The sequence below is a fragment of the Ovis aries genome, chromosome 9, assembly GCF_016772045.2.
Source record: "Ovis aries strain OAR_USU_Benz2616 breed Rambouillet chromosome 9, ARS-UI_Ramb_v3.0, whole genome shotgun sequence".
Lineage (NCBI taxonomy): Eukaryota > Metazoa > Chordata > Mammalia > Artiodactyla > Bovidae > Ovis > Ovis aries.
Window position 1 is genome coordinate 50,014,561 of NC_056062.1, and position 19,829 is coordinate 50,034,389.

Genomic DNA, 19,829 nt, shown 5'->3' on the forward strand with positions numbered 1-19,829 from the left:
ATATACTGAATATTTTATAGTAATTTAAAAATTTTAAACAAAAGAGTCACTCCTTTTTCATTTCCTCTGGAATATATTGTTATTGAAGTATAGCTGATTTACAATGTTCTGTTAATTTGGGGTGTACAACAAAGTGATTTAGTTATATATAAAAAATATACACATATATTCATCAGGTTCTTTTCAATTACAGGTTATTACAAGATATAGAATACAGTTCCCTGTGTTATACAGTAGGTCCTTTTTATTTATCTATTTTAAACATAGTAGCATGCATCTGTTAATTCCAAACTCCTAACTCATCCCTCCCCTACCTTTCCCTTTGGTAACCATAAATTTGTTTTCTATGTCTGTGAGTCTGTTTTGTAGTAAGCTCTTTTGTACAACAAGTCACTTCTTCTCAGAAAACATTCTCAGAGGGAACAGAATCCAAAGCTTGACAAGTATTTTATGGTATGTTTAAAATGTCACCTGACTCTTCTGGCTTGTACATTCCAACAAAAACTCTGTCATCCTTATCTCTATTTCTCTATATATAATGTCTTTTTTTCTCCCCTGACTGATTTGAAGATTTCTCTTTACTATCACTGATTTTTAGTCACTTGAATATTGTTTCTTTCAAATCAGATTCACTGAGTTTTACACAGCTATGAAGTTTACACTGGATTGGCAAAAAGTTGGTTTGGGTTTTTCCATAATATTTAATGGAAAAGTCATTGAAAAGTGAAAGTGAAATCGCTCAGTCGTGTCTGACTCTTTGCGACCCCATGGACTGTAGCCTACCAGGCTCCTCAGTCCATGCGATTTTCCAGGCAAGAATACTGGAATGGGTTGCCATTTCCTTCTCCAGGGGAAAAGTCATTATTTGGTCTAATATTTTCCTGTTCCCCCTTCCTTCTCCTGAACATCTAACTAATTTATCTTAGATGTGTGATGTTATCCAACAGCTCACAGACACTCTGTTCATTTTTTTTCTGTCTTTTCGCTCTTCGCTTCATTTTGGTTAGTTGCTATTCCCTACATATTCCAGCTCACTCACCTTTTCTTCTTAGTGTCTGCTATTAATTCCATCAAGTATTTTTTACTTCAGATATTGCATTCTTCATTGCTATAATCCCCATTTAAGTCTACTCTCATACCTTTGATTTATATTCTCATCATTTTCCTATTTTCCTCTACCTTCCTGAACATTGACAGCATTATTAGTAGCAAATCTTTTTACAGTTTTATCTGCTGAATCAATCATCTTTGTCATTTCTGGGTCTCTTTCTAGAGATTAATTTTTTTACCCTAGTTATGGGTTATATTCTCACGCTTCTTTGCAAGCATTTTAATTTTTTAATAGAAATGAAACTGACATAACATCAAATTAGCCATTGCAAAGTGAAGACGTCAGGGGCATTAGTACAGCCACAATGTCGTGCAACCACCACCTCTACCTAGTTTCAAAATGCTTTCATCACACAGAAATAAACTCCATACCCACTAGACAGTTATTCCTCTTTATTCCTTACCCCCCAGGACCTGGCAACCCCCAATCTGCACTCTGTCTCTATAGATTTACTTATTCTAGCTATTTCATGTAAATGGAATCGGATAATATGTGACTCTAGTGTTTGACTCCTTTCACTTAGCAAAAGGGTTTTGAGGAGCATCACATTACACCATGTATCAGTATGTCATCTTTTCTTACAGATAAATAATATTCTATGGTGTGTATGTACCACAATTTGTTTACCCATTCATCCATCCATTTGGGCTGCTTATACCATCTGGTTATTATAAATAGTGTTAATATGAACATGTGTGTGCATATATTGGAATAACTGTTTTCAATTCTCTGGGGTATATATCTAGGAGTGGAATTGCATGGCAATATTATGTTAAACACTCTAAAGAAACCCCAAACTATTTTCTACAGAAAATAAAACACTTTACATTCCCACCAGTATAGTACAAGTGTTCTGCTTCCTCCACAATACCACCAACACTTGTTATTGTTGGTCTCTCTGATTCCAGCCATCCTAGAGAGCAAGAAAGGATACTCATGGTGGTTTTCACTTGCATTTCCCTAATTACTAATGAGGCTGAGTATTTTTGTTCACATACATGTTGGTCATTTGTACATTTTCTTTGGAGAACTATTTATTCAAGTCCTTTACCCATTTCAGTTGGGTTTCTTTTTATTATTGAGTTACAAGAATTATAGTTCTTATATCACTGCCATTTTGAGTTAATGTTTGTATGTGGGGTGAAATAGGGGTCCATGTTTATTCTTTTGCATACAGATATCCAGTTGTCTTGGAACTGTTATTTATTGATGATATTATTCTTTCTTGCGCTGTGTGTTTTGGGGCAATCTTCTCAAAAATCAGTGGGTCATATACGTAATAGCTCATTTCTAGCCTCTCAATTCTATTCCATTGGTCCTCTTTCCTTACGCCAGAACCACACTGTTTTGATTATTGTAGACTTACAGTATGTTTTGAAATGGAGTATGTAGGAGTCGTCCAACTCTGTCCTCTTTCAAGACTGTTTTGGCTATTTGGGCCCACTGCAATTCTATAAGCAAGTGAGGATCAGTTTTTCGAGTTCTGCAAAAAAGGTCACTGGAATTTTGACAGACTTTATACTGAATATGTAGACAATTTTGCATAGTACTGCCATCTTAACAATACTAAGTCTTCCAATCCATAAACAAAAAATATTTTTCCATTTACTTGAGTCTTCTTTAATTTCTTTCAACACTGTTATATAGTTTTCAGAGTACAGGTCTTCCAATTTCTGTATGCTTCTGGATGCTGTTAGAAATGGAACTGTTTTCTGAATTTCCTTTTTTGGATTCTACACTACTGGTATAGAGAAACAGAACTGTATTTTGTATCATCTTGTACTGCAGCTTTTCTGAATTCGTTAGCTCTGTTTTTTTCCTTTGTATTCATAGACTCTTTGGGATTTTCTATATACATGGCACATGTCATCCGCAAATAGAAATGGTTTTACTTCTTCCTTCCAGATTTGGATGTCTTTTATTTCTTTTTCATGTCTAGTTACTCTGGCAATTACTTCCAGTACAATGCTGAACCAGTAGTAAGAACAGGCATCCTTGCCTTGTTCCTGAATATAAGAACTTTTTAGTCTTTCACCATTAAATTGGATGCTACCTGTGAGTTTTCCATAAATGCCCTTTATCATGTTGAAGAAGTGCCCCTCTATTCCTAGTTTTTGCGTGTTTCTATTATGAACAGGTATTGAATTTTATCAAGTGCTTTCTTTTTTTTTTATCAAGTGATCATCTGTGTGTGGTGTGGGCTTCCATTGTCTATTAATGTAGTGGATTATATTGCTTGAATTTCCTATGTTGAACCACTCTTGCATTCCTAGAGTAAATTCCACTTGGCTGTGGTATACAATCCTTTAAATATATTGTTGGATTTCGTTTCTTAGCATTTTGTTGAGGACTTTTCCACCTATATTCATAAGGAATACTGATTTGCAGTTTTTTCTTCCTCATGGTGCCTTTGTTTTGGCTTTGATATCAGAGTAATACTGGTTTTATAGAATCAATTAGGATGTATTCCCTTCTCTCCTATGTTTTGGAAAAGTCTGAGAAGGATTGGTGTTAATTCTTCTTTAGATGTTTGGTAGAATTCATTAGTGAAGCCATCTGGTTCTGGACTTGTCTTTGGGAGGGATTAAAAAAAAAACTGATTCAATCTGTTTACTTCTAATAGGTCTGTTGAAATTTTCTATTTCTTCTTGAGTCTGTTTTGGTAATCTGTGTTTCTAGAAATCTGTCCATTTCATGTAGGTTATCCAATTTGTTGGCATACAGCTGTACTATAAGCCATAGTACTCTCTAATAATTCTTTTACTTCTTTAAGGTCATGGTAATGTCCCCCCCCACTTTCATTTCTGATTTTAGTTATATGCATCTTTGCTCTTTTTGTCAGTCCAGCTTGTCAGTTTAGTTGATCTTTGCAAAGAACCAACTTTTAGTTTTAGTGATTCTCTATACTGCTTTCCATTCTCTATTTTATCTCTACTTTAATCTTTATTATTTTCTTTCTTCAGCTAGCTTTGGGTTAATTTACTCTTTTTCTGGTTTTCTTAAAGTGAAAAGTTAGGTTATTTGTTTGAGATTGTCCTTTTTAAATGTAGGTGTTTCCTGCTATAAATTTCCCACTGAGCACTGCTTTTACCGAAGCCCATAAGTTATAGTACACTGTATTTTTATTTTCATTTGTCTTTGTTGTTCAGGCGTTCAGTCATATCCAACTCTTTGCAACCCCATGGACTGCATGACACCAGACTTCCCTGTCAATCTCTCCCGGAGTTAGCTCAAACTCACGTCCATTGAAACAGTGATGCCATCCAGCCATCTCATCCTGTCGCTCTCTTCTCCTCCTGCCCTCAATCTTTCCCAGCATCAGGGTCTTTTCCAATGCATTGGCTCTTCACATCAGGCGGTCAAAGTATTGGAGCTTCAGCATCAGTCTTCCCAATGAATATTCAGGGTTGATTTCCTTCAGGATTGACTCGTTTGATCTCCTTGTTGTCCAAGGGACTCTCAAGAGTCTTGCCCAGTACCACAGTCCAAAAGCATCAGTTCTTCGGCACCTCAGCCTTCTTCATGGTCAAACTCTCACATCCGTACATGACTACTGGAAAAACCATAGCTTTGACTATATGGACCTCTGTCAGCAAAGTGATGTCACTGATTTTTAATACACTGTATACATTTGTCATAGCTTTTCTTCCAAGGAGCAAGTGTCTTTTAATATCATGGCTGCAGACACTGTCCACAGTGATTTTGGAGCCAAATAAAATAAAGTCTATCACTGTTTTCATTTTTCCCCATCTGTTTGCCATGAAGTGATGGGACTGGACATCATGATCCTAGTGTTTTGCATGCTGAGTCTGAAGCCAGCTTTTTCACTCTCCTCTTTCACCTTCATCAAGAGGCTCTTTAGTGGCTTTTTGCTTTCTGCCATTAGGGTGGTATTATCTGCATATCTGAGGTTACTAATTATTTCTCCCAGCAATCTTGATTCTAGCTTGTGCTTCATCTAGCCTGGCATTTCGCATGATGTACTCTGCATATAAGTTAAATGAGCAGGGTGACAATATACAGCCTTCATTTGTCTTTAATTATTTGCCTAATTACCCTAGGATTTCTCCTTTGATCTGTAGGCTGTTTAATAAGAGTATGTTGTTTAATTTCCACATATTTGTGATTTTTTTTTTGGTATTCTGTCATTGATTTCTAGCTTTATTCCACTGTAACCAGAGAAGATACTCTGTATGGTTTCAATCTTTCAAAACATACTGAAGTTTGTTTTGTGACCTAACACATGGCCTATTCCTGGAGAATGCTTTATGTGCACTTGGTAAGAATCTGTATCCTGATGTTGCTGAATGCTTTTTATATGTCCATTAGGTCTAATTAGTTTATAGTGCTGTTCAAGTCCTCTGTGTCCTTAGTGACCTTCTGTCTAGATGTTTTGTCCCTTATTCAAGGTGAGGCAAGCATTTTAATTTTGGATGACAAACATTGTGAATTTTACATGTTAGGTTCTGGATTGTGTGGCATTCCTCTGTATAGCTTTGGACTTTGTTGTGGTGCACAGTTAAATTATTTGAGATCACCTGGAGTCTTCCGAAGACTTTCCAATACCCTATGTATTACAAGGTCTTTATAAACTAGACAGTGGAAACACAGACTATTCCCAGCCTCATGTGGGCTCCAGAAATTCTTTTCTTACTACTCTCCAGTACTTCTTTCGCTGACTTTGATATGGTCTTGTCACGCATCTACAGATCAGAACTGAGCCAAAGGCTCAAGAAGAACCCTCTGAAGCACTCTAGAATGCATATATGCTTAAGTGTACTCTTAATTATATATCTGCCACCTCCCCCCACAGCTCCCTTTCTCTGGTACTCTGACCTACAATTCTAACCACCTTGGCCTTCCCAAACTCTTATCTTTGTTTCCTAATCCCAGCAAAATGTGGTTCTTTTTTGATTCCTTCTCCTCCTACTGCAGCATGCAAACAACCTCTAGGCTCTGTCATAAACTACTGCAATCAAAGGGCTTACTTCCATTTGTTTCTCTTCTCTCAGGGATCACAGTCTGTTGCTACCTGCATTCCAATGTCTAAAAACCATTGTTCACATACACACACACACACACACACACACACACACACACACACACACATGCTCTCAAGTTTTTAAGCAGAAAAAGTATATTATTGCTGCATAACAAATTACCCTCAACTTAGTGGCTTAAAAAATAAGCATTTTTAAAATCTACTTTCTAAAGTTCAGCAATCAAGGACAAGCTTGGCTTAGTGGTTCTAGCTCAGAATCTCTCATGGTGCTGCAGTCAAGATGCTGGTGGGCCAGCAGTCTCTGGGGTGGAAGCTTCACAAGGGCTAGAAGGCCTGCTTCCAAGAAGGCTCAGTCACACAATGTAAGCGAAAGGCTTCAGTCCTTGTTAGCTGTTGGCAGGAGACCTCAATTTCTCACCATGTGGGCCTCTCCAGTGAGCTATTCACAACGTGGCAGCTAACTACTCTCAGAGTGAGCAATGCAGGGTGACACAGAGGGAGAGAGAAGAGAAGCTTTTTTTCTTCTGGGGGGCCACACTCCGCAGCATGTAGGATCTTAGCTTCTTACCAGGAACTGAACCTGTGCCCCCTCTGAGGAAGCACAGTCTTCTGGGCTGCCAGGGAAGTCTTCCACAATGTCTTTTATAACCCACCCTTGGAAACGATCCATCACTTCCACCACATTCTACTGGCCAGACCTGACAGAGCGTTAACCCAAGGGTGGCAGAGACCACTGGGGGCTACCTCGGAAGCTGGCTATCCAGAGGACTAATTCTGTTATGTCAGCACGGCAGAAAGCCAAAATCCTCCTTAAACATTTTAACCTCCCTGTGATTACTACTTTTTTTAATCCCCTAATTGTAAACTGCATCCTATGACTTTAAACAGGGATGGGCAGATTGTAGACCCTACTCCAAAGCCAGACTTTAAAGAAAAATAACTAAGAGTAAGTACCAGCAGCTTTTAAGTGAAAAGGACAGTTCTGGGGCATATGGTAAGAAAGAGGAGCGCACTTGTAGCTGACCTGCCTTGAGAAACATTCAAGTGCTTCACTCCCCCAAACAATTACTTACTCTAATGACCAACTTAAACATCTGCCCTCCTTTCTCAACAATCTCCAGAGCAACAATAGCAACAATACCAGTCATAGTAATTTTAACAGAAGTTAACAAGAGTACTAGGACAAATGCTAAGCATCTGGCCTTTGTTATCCCAATTATTCCTCACAACAGACCTGTGGGATACTATCACTATCCCTTAAACTTGAGACCTTTTGTTTCTTAATGACCAAACTCTGGCTTTACACTTTACAGTATACCTTGATACAACTTTATTCTTTCTATAATACCTGGCTCCCTCTTGTTCTATAGGATTCTCTACTTTTCTGGCACTGAAACTCTATTTTGTCCTCCCTATTATCCTACTTCACTTGAATCAGGTCTTAAAGCTTCCCCTTAGCTTCCATGTTCCCAACAGCAACTACAAAACCTCTTTAGAAGGAATCACCACTTTAGACTTCTATTAAATCCCTGCTGCTGGGCTCTCCCAATGCTACAGTTGACTAACACAGACTTCCCAACCCCTTGGGACACACTGCCCAGTCAAGTGTGCCTCACCAACTAATCTGAAAACATTTGCCCTATTTTGGTCACTAGTTTTCAAGTATCATTTCACAGCACATGTGGCTTCTCAATTTATATTTGCTGCAGCTTAATATTGAAATTGTTTCCTTTCCCTCAAAGTAAAATTGTTAGTCACTCAGTTGTATCCGATTCTTCCCAATCCCATGGACTATAGCTGACCAGGCTCCTCTGTCCATGGAATTCTCCAGGCAAGAAAATTGGAGTGTGTTGCCATGTCCTTCTCTAGGGGATCTTCCCAACCCACAGATCAAACCTGGGTCTCCTGCATTGCAGGCAGATTCTTTACCATCTGAGCCACCAGGAAGCCCTGCTGCTGCTAAGTCACTTCAGTCGTGTCCGACTCTGCGTGACCCCATAGACAGCAGCCCATCAGGCTCCCCCGTCCCTGGGATTCTCCAGGCAAGAACACTGGAGTGGGTTGCCATTTCCTTCTCCAATGCATGAAAGTGAAAAGTGAAAGGGAAGTTGCTCAGTCCTGTCCAACTCTTCGCGACCCCATGGACTGCAGCCTACCAGGCTCCTATGTCCATGGGATAAGGGCTAGTAATTAAACATCAGGAAGAAAGATCCAAACTCTTAGTACAGTATGCTGGAAACACAGGTTACCATTAGTTATTTGTTGAATGAATGAAAAAAAAAACAAACTAATGACTAACTTAGAAAATTCTGAGGGGGATATAATCCAAAGAATTTTTACAAATAAAAAGATAAAGATGCCAGTGAAAACATATAAGCAATTCACAAAAGCCAAAACACAGAAGAATATAAGCAAATCATAGAAATTAAAATTAAAATATCACTTTTTGTCAGACAGATTGACAGAGATGGAAAATTTGTCACAGAAATAAGGAAACAGGCATTCTGATAAACTTCTAATAGATATAATTTTGTATTTTTGGTATTTATGCATGAAATATCTTTAAAATCTGCATATTCCTTTGAATAGTATTTCCATTTCTAATAATTAATTGCAAGAAAATAATGGACAAAGGAATACAGGTGTATATAAAAAAATACTCATGGTGGCATTAGCTATAATGCAAAATCTGTCCAACAATAAGGATTTGATTAAATAAATTTTAGTACTTTCAAACTATGGATTAAATCACTTCAGAATATTATGTATTACATAATCCCAGTTTTAAAAAATAATATATATTCACAAAAAAACATACCTGCATAGAAAAAAATTTAGAAGTATACACCCCAAAATGTTAGCAGTGATTATTTCTGTAAAAGAATAATGGAATTACTGGTGATTTTTTTTTTCCATTTCACATATCTATACCACCTAATTTTTCTGCATGAGTTGTACATGGATGAGAACACACACTTTTAAAAGGTGAAAGTAAAAATGTGAAGAACAATTTAAAGGTGGAAGTATCATTATGGCAGCAGGACATGGTACATTCCTATGTTACTTAGTAATACTGTCAGCTAGAGACAATATCAAAGAGGATACCAAGTATCTCAGTATTCAATACTCTAGTTTTTAATTAGTTCTAGGAACACATATGGAATAATTTGCTAGTACTAATCAGGCATTTTAAGAAACAAAACACCTCCCGAATAAAAATTTATCTACTAATCCTAAAGGTAATTAATACTGAAAATCACAAAGTGAAAAATCTCAACTGCTGCAAGATGCCAGCTTCAATCACCTTTTCATGCCTTTTCACATTTATCTTGAGAACTCTCTCTGTAATGATAAAGCAGTCACCATAAAAATAACAAAACATAAAACTCTTGTAAGTTTAAAAATTCAATGTGACTTTAGGTTTGGCCAAAGAGGAAGTGTTCTCTATAACTTCTACTATTCCAAATTAGCTTAGTTTTTCCTCTCAGACTTGAACAGTTTGGGAGGATAAAACTTAATCAATAACAAGAGAGGGTCCTGAAGCAAGCTGAGAAATACTTATTTGTTACAAGCAAAGCATGTCTATCTCCTGGCACTGTGGACAATTTCTAGCCAAAGTGCAGGGAACTGCTGTGGCCATGCAGAATGTTGCCTAGTTTTTGTCTGCAAGGCCTGGTTCAACATGGCCAGCAGCTCTGAGGGTTAGTAAATCCTCATTAGGACTGATCCATAAACCATAATTTTCAATGATGTGGTCTGACATAAAACAAATGATAATTTCTATCTGTCTATGGTAGAATTATTGTACCCATATAATTAACAGCAGGTATCCACACAGTCACTTAGGGGGAACTTCACACCTACAGCGCAGTTTGTAAGTCACATCCCGTAAAGTGCCATCAACGCAGCCAATGGGACCTGACAGCAACCCTGAAGGCACAGGAAGCACTAAGCACAGTACATTCCCTTTAGCCTGTGTGAGGAACGTCTTTGAGGAAAGTAGTATTTGCTACACAAGAAAACTGCCTAATTCAAGGAGAAAATCAAAGATCAGCTTTGCATAAAGGAGAGATTTACATTAATGGCATCTGCGTGAAGCAGCACCATACAACACCAAAACTTACAACACAACTGAGGTTACTGTTGACAAGAATGGAGACCTCCCTGCTTCAGTGACAGCCCTAGCACCATTCACCCACTCATCCAGCAAATACATAAATATCACAGACAACAGGAACTATTCTAGGACCTGGGGATTCAGCAGTAAACAAAGGAACAAGGAAGACAGATGTTAATTAACATTACCTATTTGAACAGAATTTCAAATGTCAGAGCGTCATTAAATAAAAGGGCAGGGTGTTATGAGAGCACATCCCAGGCCTGTGAGTCGACTGAACCAAGCACAGGGCAAGAAGTGGGTGGGCGGGGGGGGGGGGGGGGGAATGAGAAGAGGTCCACGGAGAGGTAAAGCAGGAACAACCATGCTTAATCTAGGACCTGGAAAAGCCTAGTTTCACTGAAGCATTTAGACTGTTTCCTAGGTACACATTAAGTCTGAGATGCAGAGCATAAAGATATCCAAGCTAGGAGATCAAGTTGGTAACTGCTCCCTCAGTCTGAAGCTCAGAAAAGAGGTCTCGACGAGGTATAAACTTAGAAGTCATTGACTCAGAAACGGTACATGAGGCAGAGGAACTGGAGATTTCTTAGGCAAGGTGAACTTCATGGAGCAGGGATTAGCAGGGAGGTCATGTATTACTCCTGCTAATCACAAAAAAATGTAATTTCTTCTTGCAGTGAAATTAATTACTCCTCTCTTGATTTGCAAATGTGAAATAAAGTAATTTTCTAAAATTACACTTATGATACAATACCCTTTTTTGTTCAGAAAGGGTAAGATTAAATGTATAAAGTTCTTGGAGAAATGCCAAGACCTAAGAAAACTATTTCTTACAGTGAGTATAAGCCATTATATGCTATAGTTTATTTAGCAGAGCACTTCCTTTTAGCCTTCTCCAGCACCCACAGAAAAAGGAATCTTTTTTTAAAGCACTGATATAACTACTTCACAAGATTTGTCACTAGAAGTGCTTCCAGTCTGCACAACTGCCACCTACTGAAGCTAGATCATGACTCCTGAATACACCAAGTCCTGGAGGGATGTGACATCAGAAAGAACAGACGAACCTTCTGCTGTTAGCACTCAAAATCTACCAGCGTTCAGGACTATTGCTATAATTCTTATACAACCTGCCCTGCAGCCTTCCTATGACAAAGATGTAGTATGTAATTGCTCTATAAACTGGTGGTCAGGTTGTGGTTATAGGAAAGCTGAGTTAAAATGCTCTGCGATTTATGGCCCAAGCACCATATAAGAGTGACATGCCTTAACACAAACTCACCTGATTTATCTGAAGCATGTTAAAACAATATTGACCAAAGTGCTGTATCCCTCACGGCTCCAAAAACTAGAAAACGAAAATGAAGAAATAAAAGTTCAACTTAGTTGGTGATCACAATGATTAGCACTTTAAACACATGTTCGTGACCAAAAACCAAATATACAATGGAGCAGATCTAGATCAGCGTAGAACTTTCTACGATGATAAACATATTCTAGATCTTCACTGTCCAAACTGGTAGCCACATGTGGCTACTGAACATTCGAAATGTGGCTAAAACAAATGAGAAAGCAAATTTTAAACGTCCTTTAATGTTATTTAAACTTAACCACAGGTGGCGAGTAGCTACCATACTGGATGGAGCAGATCTAGGCTGAACAAAGTCTCTTCTGGTTCTAGAGTTCTACAACAATTTCAGCAAAAGTGAAGCTGTAAAAACAATCTAAAAGTTTCAGATTAGTATTGAATATATACTTCCCTTGCTCCAGTAAGGTTTTAAACAGCTTTGTTCCCATCCTCTATAAGATAAATTAAGCCTGAAGATGTAACATACATACTCTCTTAGGTGGAATGGAAAAGAGCACATGGGTAAGGCTACCTAGTTTTGTTTTTTCCTGTTTCTGGCTTTAATATCATTACCAAAAAACTGCATGCATATTAAAATTTTATATAACATTTTTGAAAAGAAAATCACCACTGTGACACATCCCATTCTTACATTTGGATTTGTTTCCTTATGGGTCTGACCTCCTTGCGATGGCTGTATTATTTTCATGTGGCAAATCTCTTCTACACTTAACTTAAAAATAGGTTATCAGGGACTTCCCTGGCAGTCCAGGGGTTAAGACCCTGTAAGAGTCTTAACTCTTACAGGGGGCACAGTTTGATAGTTTCACTACCAGGGATCAAACAAGATCCCACAACTCCCGTGACCCAAAAGAAAGGTAGCAAAGAAGGGCAGGAAAACCCAAACTTATAAATAAATGGATCTTATAATGGGAGAAGTCAGACAAAAAATTATCTACAGTCCCCCTAAAAAAATTATCACAACTTTTATATACAGCAAAAATTAAATTCAATCACTTGTGTAGAAACTTTCATACTAAAAACTTTTAATACTGAACTTTCCCTCTGAAGCAAAGGTTCTTGAGATATGTATATACAGACACCATATGAATATGCATGTGTTTATATGTTTATACATTTTTGACTACCATTGTTTTCAAGATGACAAACTAGAGTCAATTCAAAATGACTTTGAAAGTTTTCAATTATCTAATAGTGACCTCAGCATCTATGTCAGTTTTTATATTTTTCAAGAGAACTGCATGTTGTAGAAATAGCACAAGGCCTAAGTACCAGTGAATCTGCACTTTAGTCCAAGCTCTTCAGGAGACCGTCTTTTGAGCCTTAGTAAATTACTCTATGTATCTTAAGAGTTCTTTCTCTTGCTTCTATTTTTTCTTTTTTAATTTTTCAAAAGTGCAAGTCCTCTGGTAGGCAGCCTCTAATGAATAGAGGAAAGCAGCAATAACAAGCTACCATTTCCAAGACTGAGTTATAAAAAGGCCATCATTACCCTCCTGCATGACACCTGCTCTCGCTCTTTCACCTGTTTGCTCTGTGGGAAGCCGGCTGCCACGTGGTAAGCTGTCCTGTAAACAGACCTACGTGGCAAAGAACTGAGGGACACCTTGGGCCAAAAGCCCAAAAGAAACTGAGGCTTTTGGTCCAAGACGCCGCAAGGAACTCAATCCTGCCAAGAGTCTCATGAATGACTCAGAAGCAGATCTCCCCCTAGTCAAGCTTTCAGATGAGATCACAGCCCCAGAAACAGCTTACCTGCAACCTCCTAGGAGACCTTGAGCCACAGGCACCCAGATAAGCTGCACCCAGATTTCTAACCCACAGAAACTGGGATGATGAATATTTGCTGTTTTAAATTCTTAATTTCTGGTGTAATTTGTTATGCGGCAATAAGTAAGACAGTCCTGGTCAACTCTAAAGTTCTATAATTCTATGATGCTTTAAGTGTTAACTAATATATTTAGGCAAACCCCCCAAAATCAATTCCCTGTTCAACATTAATAAATAAATAATGCTAGAATATGAAAGTGGTAAATTATGAAACTTAAACATTTACATTTTATTCAAGAGAAAATCATTAAAAAGTACAGCATTAGTGACACGGTGTTAAAATATACCACCAATATGTAAAACTACAAACCAAACCAATTTTCTTTTCTTAATCAAAAAAAGTTCATTTGGACATTAAAATATGAATTAACTACTAAAAGCATTCTCAGTGATCTAATATCCCTTACTTCCCAGAATTTAACATTATTTAATAAGAATTTACCAAAGTTAAAAAAAATCTCATTTTGCTTTTTCATGTATGCCTTTAAAAGTTAAAAATGCTTATCTATAGACCTGTATGTGTTTCTTCAACATTAGAGTTTGGCAATACTGGTAGCTGATCCTGAGAAAAAGGTACAATAAAATACAGGGGAAGTTCTAACCTTCCCATATACAAAAGGCAGTTTTATGAAGAAGCAAAAACAAAAGCACCTATTCACTCAAAACTGACCATACAATTTTAAAAGCCTTTCCTTCACAATTATAAAGATCTGTATAAATTAAAACATGAAACTAATCTGTCTGTAACAGCACTCTGGGAAGTCACAGGATAAAAACTCTGAACTTATTTTTCACAAACAAGTTATATTAGATTTATACCAATATAAAGATTTCAACTATTCCATGGACAATCTGGAAAGACCACCATAGCACATCTCTTTAAACTTCATTTCTTCTTTAAAAACATGCCACATCTACTGTCCTATATTTAAAAGAACCTGATAAAAATATCAAGTCATATCAATAAAATGCACTTCATAAAATCCACCTTCCCTTCATCTGTCAAAAAGTTTCCAGCTACCATTCATTCCAATTACAACTATGTACTTTTAGAGAAACCTATTCACGTGTCCCAAAAATGCCCTACAGTGATACCCTGTCAGGCACATTAGGACATGTAGTTTCAGATTCCAAGCTACTAAATGAAAACAGGCAGGATGGTTTATGGAAATAAGGCACCACTAACTGGAGATGACCTGCCACTCATGAAGAATTAAAGGTCCAACATGAATCTGAAATGTACTGCTGTTATCACTCGCTGTGTGTATTATGAATCACATTCTGCTCATCTGATTAATTGAAAGCTATGCAAAATTAAATCTATAAAATCCTCAACAATTAAATCCTGCTTTATAAAATGGCATTATTAAATTATTATATCTATACAACATCTTATATTGACACCTATCCCACAACTGACAGGCAATCCTCACTTCAATGTCTTATCTGACAATATGAAAAGCAAAACATTTACTATTCCCATTCTTAGATTCCAAACCACCACAAAACTGAATACCAACTCAAAGCTTCTTAAAGTTTTCGTGGGCTTCTTAAAAAGTGTTTTTAAAAAGCTTTTCATTTCTTTTCAAAAGTACCACAAATAACTATTTTTCTGTAAGAAAATCAGAACAATTTGGGATATATTTTAACAGTGCCCAAGAGACTATGAAGGCTTCCCAGGTGGCTCAGTGATAAAGAATCCGCCTGCCAATGCAGGAGACCTGGGTTCAATTCCTGGGTTGGAAAGATCCCCTGGAGAAGGGCATGGCAACCCATGTTAGTATTTTTGCCTGGAGAATCCCATGGACAGAAGAGCCTAGCAGGCTACAGTCCATGGGGTTGCAAGAGTCAGACAAGACTTAGCGACTAAATAACAAAAAAAAGAATCTATGATATATTCTAGAGAAGTCTCACTCCATGAACCATTCCAGTAGGAAACATCTACATACATACTACCAACCAAATAAAAAAGAAAATAGTTATCAGATACCAATTTTAAATATCAGATGCCATATTTTGCCATATTTATATTACCTCCTTTAATCCTCATCACCTTGGGATGTAGGTGATATCCCCGTTTTTCTAGAAGTTGGATCACTTTTCCGTGGTCACATCACTAGGATTAAAACTCAGTTTTGTCTGGCTCAAAGTCCCCTTCCCTCCATTATATGTTAAATTATAAATAAAGACTCAGCTCCTTAAAAATATTCCTGTAACAAAGGGCCTGATCTCTAAAACAATAATGGCAAGGACCCTATATAGAACTTCAGGGAATTACTCAAAATCGATGACAAAAATTATGAATTCTATACACACACCTAATATTTTGAATATCTAGAAAGGGCATGAATATATCTAGATATGATTTGATTATAGTGTGTATTTCTCCACTATTCAGTCTAATAACAACAAAATTTAATTTTGCAATATCTAGACTTTTATTATGATCTGTACACATAAATAATCCAATATCCAGTGCTCAAAGTATACAAAAGAAAAGAAGACAGAGAAATAGATGTAAAGAGGAGGTTAACTACAGAGAAAAAAAAAAAAACAACACATTGGCCAATTATAACTTTCAGAACCTGATTCTGTTACAGAAAAACCACTCAACCTCACTTGCTATACTGTTTGTATACTAATAACTGATAATCAGCTTAGATATTTTCAATAGTCTTATTCTTTGTTGAAAACCAGACCAAGCCTCTCCTTCCTAGAATTTCATTCCAGGCATGGCAAGTAAGCTAAAATGTGAAATTTACATGGTCTTCCAGGCTGAATTATGTCAGAGTAAAGAACTATGATGTATGTAACTTATCCTCAAATGGTCTAGGAAAAAAAAAAAAAACATTATGTGTGTGACAGAAAGAAAGTAAATGATAAATTGTAAAATGGTAACAGGTGACTCTTAGTTAAGGTTACAAGAATACTCTTTGCATTATTATTATTGGTACTTTTCTGTAAACTTGAAATTATTTCTAAATAAAAAAATGTAACTTAAAAATTACATGGCAGTCTATCTGAAGTTAACAGTGCAAACCTGGATTATACAGCAACATTTTCACAAATACAAAACACAGATTTTTAAAGAAAAGTTTAGTGATGGGTGAATAAATCTGAACCACGTCCTACCAACTAATGATCACTTAGGAATAAATTTCAAACTACACTGCCATGGAACGGAATGTGGCAACCGGTGCCTTGAGTTGAAAACATAGCAGGACAAAACCCTAGGTATCACATAGTTTAAGTTTCACAAATTTAATATAGACCTGCTGAAAAATACAGCAAATTTACAATTCAAGTGGTATGTGTTATCTCTGGTTTGCAATAAAATACAAACTGAAAAATGAAAAACCTGCCAAATTACAAAACAATCGAGATGCAGAGTCTCTGGATTTTGATGGTTTTATAAACAAGATTTTTTTTCCCCCTACTGCAGCTCAGTACACCATGGTATGTGTGAATCATCCTGAGAAAGCAAGGACAGAGAAGAAATAGCCTCCAGGACCAATGTTGCAATCTTTTCTCCTACAAGGTTGCTATTATCCCGCGTGTCCATCACAGTTTTGATTTCAAATATTCATCATGCTTTCTTAAAACATAAGGATGCATCAGAAAAAGTGATTAATGCTCAAAGTTCCCCAAAATCGTGAAGTCAAACATTAAAATTGAAGGTTTTCAGCTAACAGTTAAACCACCCTTAAAAGATCATCTCATCTTTTCTGCAGGAATCACCCAACTTGAAATCCTTTACTATGTTCTGCTAATTGAACGGTCTTTCTTTACCCAAGGAGATTTAAACCTTTTGGGGAAGGGAGGGGGGCGGGAAACGCGTCACGCCAAGTAAAGATCCTTTCCAAAGAAAATTCTCCGCAAGTGCAAAATTCTGCACATATTTCCAGGGACTTTCAGATCCCAAGGCCATTATCCCCGCCCCCTCTCCAGAAGGATCCCAGCTGAAGCGTTTCCCCGATCGCCTCTGCGGAACACCCCCCTGGACCCAATCCACACAGTGCCCGGCTCTCCCCCGAGGACGGGAGGCTCCGTCCTCTCCGGGTGGATTCTGTAACCGATCTTTGTCTCTCCGCCCAACTCCCTTAACCTCGGCAAGGTCACTAGCTGCCAACCACCCCTCTGAGCCGAGCCCTCACCGTAGTAGTTCTTATGAGCCACGGTACAACTTGCGTGTCATAGGATACATTCTGCCCCTCGGCCCCACCTACCTTCCCCATTTCGGAGCCTTACGTCTTCATCACTTGCCCATTATACAGAAATAGCCACCACCGCCGGCCCCCGGCGCGCCCCCGCCCCGCCCCGCCGATCCTCCCGCGCCCCCCGGGCCCCTTGGCAGCCCCTCCAAGGATGGGCCCCCCCTCGTCTCCCCTCCCTTCCCCTCCGCAGGGACCCTCCCCCTCCCTCTCCCGCACAGTCTCCTCTCCCGCAGTCCCCTCTTCCGGCCGTTCCCACCCCCCCGGCCCCGCAAGGACCCCCACCTCCCGGGCCCCTGCTCCCCCTCACCCACTGGCCCCCCTCAATCCATTCTTGCCGGCCTCCTCGCCTCCCTCCCGGCTCCTCCCCTCTGGACACCTGTGTCGTCCCACCCCCTCCACACTCGCCCCCCCCAATTCATTCACCTCCTCCCCGGCTCCCTGCCCCCCGCCATCCTCCTCCCCTCCCCCTCCAGCCCCGAGAGGGCCCGAGGAGGGAGGGAAGGCGCGGGGGAGGGGAGGCCGCCAAGGGGCCGCTCTTCTCGGGGTTCGCCGCGCGCCGCGGACCCGCAGAGCTCCCCAGCGCCCTCTGTCTCCTCCGCCGGCGGGGCGGAAGTCGGGGCCTCCCGGACGCCCCCAATGAGGGTATTTACCTTCTCGCCGGGGACACTTTGCAAACGACTCCAACATTGGCAAACACTACAGAGAACTGACCCCGCTCGGCCGCCGCCGCCGCCACCGCCGCCGCCGCCGCCGGCTTCCACCCCTCGGGTTCCCCGCCCCCCGCCTCCGCCCGCCTTTCGGGCGCTCCCGCCGCGCCCTCCCGGGCCCGCGCCGCGCGCTCCCGCCGACGCAGCCGCTCCCGCGCCCCAGCCCGCCCGGCACGCGCGCGCGCGCGCCCCCGAACCCCGCGGACCTGCGCCGCGCGCCCGGCACCGACCCTCCCTCCCTTCCTCCTCTCGCCGGCCCGCGGCCGAGCGCGGCCATTGTTCCCGGCTCCGCTCCCGCCCCCTGGCGGCCGGCAATGCGCCGCAGTGGCGGCCGCCGCGGGCGCTGCGGTGCTGGCGCCGGCAGGCCGGGCCCGCGGGCGAGGGCCCCGTCCCCCGGGTCCTTGGGAAAGGGGGGCGAGCGAGCGCCCGGCGATCGCGCCCCGTCCGCAGTCTCTGGGCCCCCGCGGCTCAGCTCCCCACCCCCTCGGCTGCAAAGGGTGGGCCTAGGGCAGCCTCGTCCACACCTGCAACTCGGCCACTGCCTCCCCCGCCCAATGGACCCTCTGCTCTTTCTCGGCGGTGTCTGCACCCCGACTCCCCTCCCGTACCTTCCCCAGGCTTTCTCGCTGCCCCCCTTTGCTCTGCTGGGGACGCGCTACCATCCCGCGTCTGCTCCGGCCGCCGCTGTGCGATGCGCGGTTTAGCGGATCCTGCACCTTTCCAGACTGGGAGGAGGAGGGGGCGGGGGAAGGGGAGGGGGTTAGCGCAACTGTCTCGCCCAGAAAACACTAGTGATCAGTAATCACCTGCTCTCCAAGAGCCGCAGCGTGCCCAGACAGCCTCCTCGGCCAGAAAAATCACGAAAAGAGAAGTCTTTCGAACCAAAAAGAAGGAAGATCATCCTAGAACAGTGCCCTAGATTTTAGATTGTTGAGGCAAGAATGCCAGAAAACGCGAATTAGTTCTTGATTCGTCCTGGTTTTGATGTGGGTTACTGATGTCTGGATAACTTCAACCCAGTTAAGCCCCGTGAAATCCAACACTCCATTTAGTAAATGGCACCATAAATAATCTGGTAATAAAGTACGTCTAGAAATAGAATTATTACTGTGTTTCACAAACTTATCCATTTGCATTATTATTCCCAGGGTTCTTTTCCCAGTATCAACTCTGCCTGAGACATGTCTACCAGACCTGGGATTTCTTTCAGTCATCAAGTAAAACCGAAAGTTCTCTGAACAGCTAGGAAGACAGTGTAACATACGGGTTACAAGAAAGGGCATTCTAACTAGATAACCAGGCCAGGTTATCCACTTACCAAGTAGAAGACCATGGGGATGTTATTTACCTGATGAGTTTTATTCTTTTCTTCCCCAGGAGACAACAACGCCTTTTTTTTTTTTTTTTTAAGATTCATTTATTTTGGCTGTGTTGGGTCTTCCTTGCTGCATGAGCTTTTCTCCAGTTTGTGGTGAG

General features: G+C 40.5%; 1 protein-coding gene across 31 annotated transcripts in view; it reads right to left on the reverse strand.

The window, feature by feature from the left end:
* Nucleotides 1-19,349, reverse strand: part of STAU2 (staufen double-stranded RNA binding protein 2) — a 311,536-nt gene extending 292,187 nt beyond the window's left edge. For 9 of the 31 annotated variants that reach the window (XR_009595067.1, XM_060393814.1, XM_060393808.1 and 6 more), the window contains exons 1-3: nucleotides 18,070-18,354; nucleotides 11,516-11,581; nucleotides 8,932-8,986 (exon numbers count right to left, since the gene is read on the reverse strand). Coding sequence is in view for 11 of the 31 variants with exons in the window: in XM_060393814.1 (XP_060249797.1) it covers nucleotides 8,932-8,937 (6 nt within the window). In the remaining 20 variants the exon portion in view is untranslated. Of the gene's footprint in view, nucleotides 1-8,931; nucleotides 8,987-11,515; nucleotides 11,584-17,658; nucleotides 17,711-17,953; nucleotides 18,012-18,069; nucleotides 18,480-18,961; nucleotides 19,081-19,159 lie in introns of those variants that run through there. The other 22 variants (XM_042254339.2, XM_027973048.3, XM_042254330.2 and 19 more) reach the window with 10 other exon arrangements.
* Nucleotides 19,350-19,829: the final 480 nt, after the last annotated feature.